This window comes from Aythya marila (genome assembly GCF_965140915.1).
Source record: "Aythya marila genome assembly, chromosome: 11".
Lineage (NCBI taxonomy): Eukaryota > Metazoa > Chordata > Aves > Anseriformes > Anatidae > Aythya > Aythya marila.
In genome coordinates this window covers 2,305,750-2,317,856 of record NC_139052.1, presented here as the reverse complement: position 1 = coordinate 2,317,856, position 12,107 = coordinate 2,305,750, and the positions used below count along the sequence as shown (strand labels likewise).

Genomic DNA, 12,107 nt, shown 5'->3' with positions numbered 1-12,107 from the left:
TTTGTTATTCTTAATCCGTAAAGATGTATCCGAGATGCCAGCTTTGCCTAGCAGCGCCTCAATGCCTGCACCCGTCTATGTAATCATTGAGCCTGCTGCTCACCCCCCTATACTTACATACCTGCACAAATAAAGAGCTGCCGTGTCAACTCACACATGCACTTAACACCGCTCCAACTTGTTCGGCGCCACCTCGGGTAGCTGTTAGCGACCACGCCACGGACGCCCGGTCCTGGAGGGGGCACAGGGGCGGCCACCCCGGCCTCCTCGGCTCCGCGGAGCGCCCTCGGGTGCCGGCAGCGCCTGAAGCAAACGCCCTGCTCCAGGAGCCGCCCTCTCCCCCCCGGGGCAGGACCGCGCCCGGCCCGGGGCAGGGCCAGGATCCGGCCCGGGGGCGCTGGCCGGGGGCGGGCCGTGGCGCCGCGGCCACCTGTCCCCGGCAGGGCCGCAGCGCGTCGGTGCCCGGAGCGGGGCCGGGGCCGGGGCCGGGGCCGCCCATGGCGCTGGCCGAGCTCTACACGCAGGTGAGCGCGCGGCCGCCATCACGGGGGGCAGCGGCTGCTGCGCGGGGGGCGAGGCCGCCCTGTGAGGGGGCTGCCGCCGCCGGGGAAGGGGAAGGGGAAAGGGGAAAGGGGAAAGGGGAAAGGGGAAAAGGGAGCCGGGCGACGACCGCGAAGCTTCCCGGCGTTTCTCAGCTGCGTGTCTGTCAGAAGTTATTTCCCCTGCGTGACTGAAAGTTCGACGATTCGGGACCTGACGCGTCATCTTCTTCGTGGGTACGCCACGAAGGCAGATCGGGCTTGTGGTTCAGCAGAGAAAATATAACATAAGCGGCTCTTAAACGGGATTTGATCAATTTCGGCGTTAACGCGGCTCTGAGGGAAAGCGGGGGCTCGCTGCTGGTTGCCGTGGGCAGGGCCAGGGCTCGGGGCTGGCCGGCGTGCGCTGCAACCCGCAAACCAAAAAAATAACAGAACTAAAGCTAATAGACTGTAAAACCCCAGAACACCCTGGGAAAACACGGTGTTTCTTTTTCTATATCTTCTAGAAAACCACTTGTTTTCTGCGACTTGTAATGCCGTGTGGGTGTAGGGCGCAGACGCGCTGACCTGCTCATGGGCAATTCTTAAGCATAACAGCAGTCTGCTGGTCACTCAACCTCAGAGTGCTCGTTTTTATGCAGGTATTTAATATGTTAGACAGATTTGGGAACTAAAACAAAGATTCTTTCTCCTGAACGCAGCCGGTGTATTTTTTTCACGTTTCCCACTTTTCCAGTGGTCAGCACAGCGTTGCGATGTATAATCTGTTTGCTGAGCCTTAAATAACAAAACACGTGCATATTGCTGACTTACAGACCCATCTCTTCTGTCACAAAACTAGATGCCATACTAAACTCGATTTGGCCTTTTGCTGCAGCGGTTTTTGTCTGTTTGCTGTACTAACACCGCGCTGAGCAGCTGGAAGAACGTGCGTTTTTGTAAATTGGGAGGAAAGGTACAGAGGTGGCGGGGAGGAAGGAGCGTGGGTGTAACTTGATACGAAAATGAGCTCAGTCCCTTGTGTTTACTTGTAAGGCAGGGTCTGGAGAAACCAAGCTGTGGTAGGCTGGGTACATTTGCCAATGGAGGCTCCTGGAACCACAGGGACATTTTCTGAAGAATAAGCACTTCAATCCCAAGCCTTTTTCCGTCCCTTTCTTGACTATGTCCTGCTGTAGTTCCCTCAGTTACATGGGAACATGCTGTGTTCTGAGGTTATTTGGTTGTTAGATTCTTGACTCACGGAATAACAGCAAATAGAGAATTCCATTTAACAGCTGTGAACAGATATGTAAGTATTTTTAAAGGCCAGGAAATCAACGTTGTGCAGGAATGACACAGAAGTCATTCAGGAGGGTCCTTGGGCTGGAGGCTGCCACGTTCTGAGGATCTGCTGGGGCTGCCAAGGCTTCCCCCAGAGTAGAGAGGGGGGAAAAGTCATTTCTGCAAAAAGTAACAGCTGAAGCAACAAAATGAAAAGGTTTGAGAGTCTCTGAGGTATCTGGGGGCATGCTAACACCTCATGAAATCCTTGTCTAATAATTTTTTCAAGTAAGAAGCAGCAGCAACTGTCATGGACTTATTTAAACAGCACAAAGCTGGTATAAGCTGACCACGTGTATAGCTAGGATAGGAGAATTAAATGAAGGTTTCTGGCTATCAAAACAGATGCTGATACAAGATTATATGACATGGTTGCTTGCGAGAGTAGGGACTGAATGGTTCTGGCTCAGATGTTACTAAATCACAAATGAGAGGAGAGAGGGCCCACAAGAAACTCAGTACAGTATGTACTGATGATTTTCATGCTTTTTTTTCCCCTTGACATCTCTGTCCTTACTCCTGCTCTCTTCTTCAAGCCCAATCTTCAGTGTCATTGTCATTGCCACGTGATATATATGCAATACAGTGCAAAAATATTTTGACACGTCAGAAATGGTATCAAACTGCAAGTTTCTGACTAGAAGTGATTTCAATGTTATTTAAAACAGTACCTATTGATATACAGGTGATGCGTTAGGGGGTCTTTTAGAGATGCTGCTGCTTTATTAGACCATGGCAGGAAGAGAAGGACAACTGCACGTCAGTGAAGAAATTCCTGACTTACTAAGGCTTCCAGCTGTTATGTCCTAAGGAATGCTGTTTCCTATATGTTCTTGGGCAGAGAACTGAAAGACATTGCTAATATTTTAGCATTTTAACTTCAAGATAGGAAAACTGGATGGCTTGTACAACATAATTTACACTTACATAACCATGCTTCAGAAGGCTAGAAGTAATTCTCTTGTTTCCATTCTCCAAATACCTATAAGGAAATTAAAATTTATCTGCTTCCACCGGAAGTAAGTGCTTCCAAGAATGGTGTTTTCTTCCTGAGACAGAGCTAAAGGGTCTTACTGGGAATAATTGCAGCTAAGGCAGCAGATTGCTTGTAAAGAAAACAACCTGCCAGTAGTGTTTGAAGTTCACCCCAGAATGGGGGAGGATGTTATTGGGAAGTTACATTTTGGTCCTGTTAGAAGAAAAGTAACTGTGTAGTCTCTTTCTTGTGTGTATATTTGTACCTATGGCAAAATGATTTCTAAATTCAGTATCCTGTATTTGAATTCAAGGAAGTGATTGTCTAAGTTCTACTAAATGAGATACTTTCTCTGGTACTTGTTGCTCATTTGAATTCTCCTAAGAGTCAAGGCTGTGCTGTAAGCGTGTTTTATTCTTTATTCTTTATAGAGTGTTTGAAGAGCCTGGCAACAGCCTGGCCATTGTTCAGTTACTACTCCGAGTGCTGTTCTGCAGACTTCATGCTAAACAGGAGTAGAACAAGTATATTTGAAATTGTCTGTTGTCTCTCTCTCTTTTTTTTTTTTTCCCCTCAAGAAATCACTAAAGCACAAAAATACATCCCAATGAAAGTGTCAGAGCTAAGAGTAATCCCAGAGAGTCCTGGCATACACTTTAGCATTTAGGTTGCACTTGATTTTTTTGAAAACTATCTTTTTTATAGTCTTGTTTTATGATAATAGCTAACTGTTACCTTGTTTTTCTGTTGTAGTACAACAGGGTCTGGATCCCTGATAATGAAGAAGTTTGGCAGTCTGCAGAAATCACAAAAAACTACAAAGCTGGAGACAGTTTTCTCCAAGTGCAATTAGAAGATGGAACTGTAAGGAGAAAAGCCTTAATTACCGTGGGGTTTGCTGAGATATGTTTATGTAGAAACACAGGACTCATCGTCACTAAGTCTAAATGAATTTTCTGTATTTTCCTTTATGATCACTGCAGAATTATGATAACTCTGCAGTGACTCTGCAGAATTATGATAACTCTGCAGAATTATGATAACTCTGCAGTTACCAGAATTTTGAAATCTGTACAGTAAATAGCTGTAACAGCTCAAAATGTATGCATTTCTACCGTGTGCATCACATTAGGTTATGAGATTTATGTTGATGTAGAAAGATCGCTTTTGAAATGAGCAGTGAAACTCATTGAAGTAAAGCAGAAGAGCAAGACATGTATATCTTCCATAGAGGTAGCAGTTGCATTTTTTTTCCCCACTAAAATTACTGCTTTATCTGAGATTTATTAATTTTGTTATCAGTGTTCTTTACTGAAGTAATATTTTGAAAATAGTATTTCCATATTTTTTCATTCCTATTCTGTAAATAAAATAATTAAATAATGTACCTTTCTTTTAATGAAAAAAGATCACCTTCTTATTTTCATAAGCTCTAGTCCCTTAAGTTCGGTGAGATGTATGGAATTGATTAAATACAAAATGAGACAGTGCTCCATCAACCCTGTAACTTTGTGTAAAGATAGTTTATACAGACATAATGTGTTTATTTTGTGATATTTCAAGTCATTTTTGTTGTCAGGAAATTAATTACCCTGTTGATCCAGCTGCTTTGCCACCTCTACGAAATCCCGACATACTTGTTGGTGAAAATGATCTCACTGCACTTAGTTATCTCCATGAACCAGCTGTTCTACACAATCTTAAAGTTCGTTTTGTGGAGTCTAAGCTTATCTACACCTATAGTGGTAAGCAAAGTCAAATGCAAGTTTTTTTTTTTTAAAAAAAAAAACAAAAAAACTTTAAAATAAAAAAGTAATCTTGGATTAGTTTGCAGGATGATGTGAGTGATGTGTCCCTTGAGTGTCTTGAAATTCACTGGAGTTTTTGTATGCGTATTCACGTGTCTGTTGATCATGATATTTTACCTAGTTTAGAAAACATTGCTACCTTGATTCAGTTTAACTGTCATTGCCAGTTTTCATTGCACTAACCTCTGTTTTATATGCTTGGTTATAGGAATAATTTTGGTTGCAATAAACCCCTATAAGCAGTTGCCAATATATGGAGATGCCATTATCCATGCGTATAGTGGACAAAACATGGGGGACATGGATCCTCATATATTTGCTGTGGCAGAAGAAGCATACAAGCAAATGGCAAGGTTCAGTATGTTGTTTAATGTCCATAATTACCACTTAAAGTCTTGTGGCAGTCAGTGTTGATTGGAATTTGAATTAACCGTACTTACCTTTGGCTATTATGAATACTTTTGTATGGGTAACTAGAGAAGAAGTAAATACTTAACCAGCTGAGGAATTTATATAACTCATAACTATTTTTATTTCTGATAAAACGTTGTTTTAGCTGCATGAGTAGCAATGACATCAGCCTAGAGATGTCATGTTACAACCAAAGTGGATTGAAAGAGAATGGATGAAAGGTGGAACTGAGACGTGTTCACCACGGTTGTGTTTTCATACATTTCTTTCATATGTATAATTCTTATATCTATTTACATATATATATGCGTACATTTTAGACACATCTGATTTAAACTGTCTAATTACTTGGTTTTAGAAATAACAAGAATCAGTCTATTATAGTAAGTGGAGAATCAGGAGCTGGAAAGACTGTGTCTGCAAGATACACTATGAGATACTTTGCCACTGTGAGTAAGTCTACCAGCAATGCACATGTGGAGGATAAAGTATTGGCATCCAATCCAATAACCGAGGTAAATTTCAGGGAATATCTGTCAAGTCTGTCAAGGAAAGAATTCCAAGTGCAGCTGAATGTCTTTGTTTGAAATCATTAGGGGACATTTTAGCTGACTGACTTAGACATCCAAATTAGAAATTTAGCCTCTGAATGTTCCTGATGGAAAAAGGTGGTCAGCTTCAGGAACACCAAGGTTCTGCATCACCTGCCAACAGTCCTCTGGAGGTACCAGTTTGCAAAAGTTTTATCTGACCACATCCTGTTAATGAGATGATAGGAGAAAAATAGTGAACAAGTTGTTTGCTTTTATTAATCAGAGTAGAAAATGGTTAAGGTTCTGTATGGTGAGAGAACATAATTTCCCTGCTTCTCATTCAACACAGTTGAATGCTGAATTTGATTCTTGAGCAAATGAGAGTTTAGGAATTTGAAGTTGAGTCACATTTTGAGAAATTTATTCTTATGAAAGATGCTAGTAAAACAAATTCTGAAAGTTTATCATTTTTGTAGGCTGTTGGCAATGCAAAAACCACACGGAATGACAATAGCAGTCGATTTGGAAAATACACTGAAATCAGTTTTGACCAGAGCTACCGAATAATTGGAGCCAACATGAGAACATATCTGCTTGAGAAATCTAGAGTTGTCTTTCAGGTATGTGAAATAAAAACAGTCAAAGCGAGTGTAGCCATTAATATGTTATCCTTTAACTATGCTGGTTTCATATAGAAAATATGAAAATAGAAAATAGTTAAGTGAAATTCTTCAATAGTACATCTAATAAGCATTCAATTTCCTTTCTTCAGAGGAGCTAATCTCATTTAGAACACAGGACTGATTTTTTCCAGGTTCTTCCTTATATTAAGTGGAGAACATATTTGAGGAATGATTCCCTAATATAAGTGCAAGAAGTATTTGAGAAATCTGTGAATTGTGTCACACAGTGTGAATATGTAGGGTAAAAAAAACTGGCTGAAAATTTACAATGCCAGGGATTATTGCGTGTGACCCATTACAGTGCCAGATATGATTATTGTCCTGGGGTGCATCAAGCACGGCATCGCTAGTAGGTCAAGGGAGGTGATTGTCCCGCTCTACTCTGCGCTGGTGCGGCCTCACCTCGAGTACTGTGTGCAGTTCTGGGCACCACAGTATAAAAAGGACATGAAACTGTTGGAAAGTGTCCAGAGGAGGGCTACGAAGATGGTGAAAGGCCTTGAGGGGAAGACGTACGAGGAACGGCTGAGGTCACTGGGCCTGTTCAGCCTGGAGAAGAGGAGGCTGAGGGGAGACCTCATCGCAGTCTACAACTTCCTCGTAAGGGGGTGTCGAGAGGCAGGAGACCTTTTCTCCATTAACACTAGTGACAGGACCTGCGGGAACGGGGTTAAGCTGAGGCAGGGGAAATTTAGGCTGGACGTCAGGAGGGGGTTCTTCACAGAGAGGGTGGTTGCACACTGGAACAGGCTCCCCAGGGAAGTGGTCACTGCACCGAGCCTGTCTGAATTTAAGAAGAGATTGGACTGTGAACTTAGGCACATGGTCTGAACTTTTGGGTAGACCTGTGCGGTGTCAAGAGTTGGACTTGATGATCCTTAAGGGTCCCTTCCAACTCAGGATATTCTATGATTCTATGATTCTATTATAATAAGAAAGTATTTAGTTTTACAAAGCTTTATTTTTTTTACAAAGTTTTAGTAGTGTTTTAGTAGTATTGTAACTTTTTAAGTACTATGAGAAAATAGTTCTATAATTACTCTGTCTGAAAGATGGTACATAAAGAGAGTTTTCTGAGTTACCACAGTTCAGTGTTTCAGCTGGCACTCCTACACTGTTGCTCTTTCCAGTATTTGACAGTTGTTATTAGTAGATGGTTGTTCAGGTTGAAGAAATCATTAGAGTAAGAGCCTTGGGGGGAAAAAAAAAAAACCCTCAGCATATCATTGATGGAAATGAAGCATACTGTATTTATCACTTTCAAAGCTCTTGCTGAAGTCAAAAGTGTGACTTTTTAATGATGGACAATTCCTTTGCTAAATGCTGTTGCAGTGGAATTTAGTCTTCAAGTATCAGTACCACTTTACAGGAGCTGAATATCAAATGTTTTTCTGTTTTATGTTGGTTTTCGTTCTGTAACAGTATTCTTTGCTTTCATTTACAGTCAGAGAATGAGAGAAATTACCATATATTTTATCAGTTGTGTGCATCTGCTATGCAACCTGAATTTCAGCATCTTAAATTGGGTAGGTCTCAAGAAAATAACCTACTCTTCACCTTTGCAATGCAGTATTTTGAAGAATGAATTTTCAAAAGCTATGATGTTAAGTGCTTTATAGCATAAATCTCACAGACTTATTACAGGACTTGCACTTTTAAGTCGCTTAGCTAGTAATCCTGTTTGAACTTGAGCAAATTGGTTGTAATTTGAGTACTACATGATCAAGTGTCTTTGAAAATATTATTCTAATTATGTAGTGGCAGATACCATAATGACAGTTTGGATTCTTGATTCATTTATTCACAGAGCAGCTTTAATGCCACCTGGAAGAACCAGGTCTTAGTTATATGTTTACTTACCTTTGTTCTTGTTTTTTAGTTAGATCACCTATTAAGATTGCTAGGCATTAGGAATACTGATTTGTGCCAACTAAATTGAGTTAGGCATATGGATTTCCATTGGAAAAAGGGCACCTTCAGCTCACTGCATGTGATAGAATCTTAAATTTTACAGTGTTACAAGTTTAATAATTGGCTATTCCCAGTCCTGAGTTTTCCATCATTACAAGTTTTGCTTCTTGTCTCTAGGAAGTGCAGAAAAATTTAACTACACGAGAATGGGTGGTAATACAGTTATTGAAGGAGTTGATGACAGAGCAAATATGGTGGAGACTCAGAAGACATTTGCCTTACTGGGTAATTTATTGGAAATATCTACTACATGCATTTAAAATTTGTTTTTCTCTGAAATGGGCAAAGGGGGATTGTTTCTTAAATGTCCAAAAAGTTAGTAGTAATTATCAAAATTGTTTCCTTCATAGCATGTCTTCTGCACCATCGGTCTATTTTAAAATGCTAGGCAAGAACAAATGGCTATTAGCCAATAGTGTTCATTATAAATTCTCAAAATCACTAAGGGTTGGAGTCTGCTTAGATCTTAGGCTAATGTGTTGTGAAGGAAGTGGAATTAGAAGCTTCCTTATCCCTAATGTGGCTTGTGTGAAAGCCAAAGGAGACTCTAGCTGGCAGTTGTGGGAATACAGGGATTTGTCTAATCTCTCATTGAATCGGACAGGCAGAAAGTAGGCAGAACCAAGGGCTTTCACAGTAGTCTGCAGAGATGCTATAAAATTATTGGCTACACAACAAAGCAAGTAATGCAACATTGTACTATTTTAATTAATTCTGTTTTTGAATTTTTAAAATAATCAAGAATTGTGGTTTTTTTAGGTCTGAAGGAAGATTTTCAAATGGATATTTTTAAAACACTGGCAGCGATCCTACACTTAGGCAATGTGGAAATAACTGCTGTTGGAGATGAAAGATCATCCATCAGTGTAAGGAAGTAGCTCACTGAGAAAACAGCATTTTTTATTATTATTTTCTCTGCCAAAAGACATTTAGCAATTTTTTTTCTAAATTTTGGGCCTCAAGAGCAGCATTAAATCTGGTATATACTAAACTTGCGAGATTTACCTGTCTTCGTATGTATACAAAGTGAATGTTTTATCTGAATCCTGTTTCTGCCCAAAAGCTGTTAGAAAAGCAATTTGGGACTGTTTGCAGAATAAAAGGAACAGCATTGTCAAAACTGCTCAGAATGTGTCCCAGCAACAAGTCAAAAAGACTTGTCCCAGTACAAGTCAAAAATCAAGGACATCTGAACATAGATTAAAGTCACTTTTTCTTTCAACGTCTTTATCCAATGTATCTCACCCAGTCTGTTTTCTTTCCTATGTCAGTAGCTCTGTCCACCATTACTTGTTTTAGCTCTTAAGATTTTGCCAGACTAAGTGAACAGAAAATAAAACTCCCAGGCTGATGCCAGTTATGCTAGGATTTCACTGTCTAGACAACATTAAAGGTATTAAATATAATCTAATAATATTTATTAAGTGCAATCTAATAATATTTATTTATCTTTAAAGCCAGAAGACAGTCATCTCAATATATTCTGTGAACTCCTGGATTTAAACTTTGACAAAATGATACAGTGGTTGTGCCACCGAAAGATTATCACTACCTCAGAGACTGTAATAAAGCCAATGACAAAAGCTCAAGCTGTTAATGCAAGGGATGCTTTGGCAAAGAAGATATATTCTCATTTATTTGACTTCATTGTGGAAAGAATTAACCAAGCTTTGCAATTCACTGGCAAACAACATACTTTTATTGGTGTTTTGGACATTTATGGGTAAGAATGTCTCTAGAAAAAAAATGAATTAATTAAGTTTCAGTAAGATCAATGCTCTGCTATTGATTAACTTAGTGCCTTTTCTGTGAGGTTGATAAAAGGCACTTGTTAGTTTGTGTTGCTAATGAATCTGGAAGGTTTTGTTATACTAAAAAGTCTTAGTCATGCAATTTCTTTTGCATCCTGAGTAGCAGGAGTGTTCTGCAACTATAAATATTTTTTGTGCATGTGTGAGTGATGTTAAATTTAACTTTCGATATGACACCTTTAGATTTAAATCTGGATTTTCTAGCTCTGTCATGTCTGGTAACATTAACCTGTAGGGAAATTTTGAAATGTCTTAGAAGCATCGTTACTATTATGGCTATTTATTTTTTTTTAGAATTATTAGATTAGGTCCAAAGTCTTACAAGAATATTATGATTTCTATTTAAATGAGAAGGGATTTTTTTTCTTCAATAAAATTGCATCATTTTTTTTTTATTTGACATGTTTCAGCTTTGAAACGTTTGATGTGAACAGTTTTGAACAATTTTGCATCAATTATGCTAATGAAAAACTACAGCTGCAATTTAACCTGGTATGTTCATTTCATTTAACAGTTCTTTCTTTGTGTGTAGTTCTATATGTATATATACACATATATAAACTTGTATATATACACGAATACTTCTGACAAGACAGACAAATACTGTACTACAAAACATAAATATTTTCATGTTCTGTATGCAATCACACACGTCCATACATATATTGCCTTAATTATAACCATATGTTTTCATAATTTTCATATATCTAGCATGTCTTTAAACTTGAACAAGAAGAATATATGAAGGAAGATATCCCATGGACTTTAATAGACTTTTATGACAACCAGCCTGTTATTGACCTTATTGAAGCTAAAATGGGTATTTTAGAACTTTTGGATGAAGAGTGCTTGGTAATTTGAAAATTCTTGTATTTATGAGCTTGTATAAAAATACAAAGATTTTTACAATTTGAGCTTGTGCATAAATCTTTATTTTCTCACTTTCAAGTGGAAAAAGCATTTTCATTATGAAATAAACAATACTTTCTCTCTATTTGGTTATTTTAATTGTAAGCCACTTATTCTTGTTTGTTTCTGTTTTATAAAATTAAGAACCAAGAGCTAAATTCTTGCCAAGAAGATAACTCAGCAACTAGATTTCTTCACTGTGTGGTCAGTGTAGTGCTAGAACAGGTTAAGCAGAGATGCAGTGGGATCCCCTTCCTTGGATACTTTCAGGATCTGGGTTCATCTGAAAGTCTGTTGTAGTGGTGGTGGTAGTCTTGCTCTGAGCAGGAATTTGTTATACACAGTCTCCATGGTCCTCTTTCAGTCAACATTTATAGAGTTCAATTATTCCCCAAGTCAATTATTTTGATCCAAATATATATATATATATTGCTTTCCTTTCTGCTCCTTTCTATTCATGTTGAATGCACTACACCTACATCTTCAGTCTTACTATTTTTTCCACTGGCAATTCTGAGAAGACAAAACCTTTTTGCTATTAGGCCTCCTAACTGACTGAGGATACATTATTTAGGTAGCATGTACTGATAGTAAGCAGTTTTGCTGTTCTAAAAAAACAGTGGAGTCCACAAGAGTTTTGTTAAGGAAATCTCCCTTCTCATTTTTACAGTTGCCTCATGGAACAGATGAAAACTGGCTTCAAAAGCTATATAATAATTTTGTCAACAAAAACGCACTCTTTGAAAAGCCGAGGATGTCAAACACATCTTTCATCATTCAACACTTTGCTGATAAGGTAGGCTGTAAACAAGCCAGTTTTATTTCACCCTATCTCTAGAAGTATCTCTATCAGAAAAGAAACAATCTCATGGAGGAAATATTAACCACACTTTTTTGAAACTTCTGTATAATCCTTCTTCAGTATGTTTTACAATTTAGTTGTTGCTAATACTACCTGTAGCATCATTTAAACATAAGAGCTTAAAATCATAATTTTGAGAGTATAAAAATAAATCACAAAGATATAAAAGGAGAAAATGAGTGCAATATATAAATAAAATAGTTAAGATTGCAGTCTTTAACAAGTCTTAGTCACAGTTATTTACATTTCAAATTCAGTAATCCTTTTTTGGTATTTTG

At 38.8% G+C, this 12,107-nt stretch overlaps 1 protein-coding gene across 2 annotated transcripts in view; it reads left to right on the top strand.

The window, feature by feature from the left end:
* The first annotated feature begins 383 nt into the window (after positions 1–383).
* Positions 384–12,107, top strand: part of MYO5C (myosin VC) — a 36,076-nt gene continuing 24,352 nt past the window's right edge. For both annotated transcript variants that reach the window (XM_082769358.1, XM_082769359.1), the window contains exons 1-13: positions 384–524; positions 3,595–3,705; positions 4,421–4,586; positions 4,858–5,002; positions 5,419–5,575; positions 6,070–6,213; positions 7,721–7,802; positions 8,365–8,472; positions 9,007–9,113; positions 9,705–9,970; positions 10,469–10,550; positions 10,770–10,910; positions 11,638–11,763. In XM_082769358.1, the coding sequence (XP_082625484.1) occupies positions 498–524; positions 3,595–3,705; positions 4,421–4,586; positions 4,858–5,002; positions 5,419–5,575; positions 6,070–6,213; positions 7,721–7,802; positions 8,365–8,472; positions 9,007–9,113; positions 9,705–9,970; positions 10,469–10,550; positions 10,770–10,910; positions 11,638–11,763 (1,662 nt within the window). In that variant the 5' untranslated portion in view covers positions 384–497. The remainder of the gene's footprint in view (positions 525–3,594; positions 3,706–4,420; positions 4,587–4,857; positions 5,003–5,418; positions 5,576–6,069; positions 6,214–7,720; positions 7,803–8,364; positions 8,473–9,006; positions 9,114–9,704; positions 9,971–10,468; positions 10,551–10,769; positions 10,911–11,637; positions 11,764–12,107) is intronic.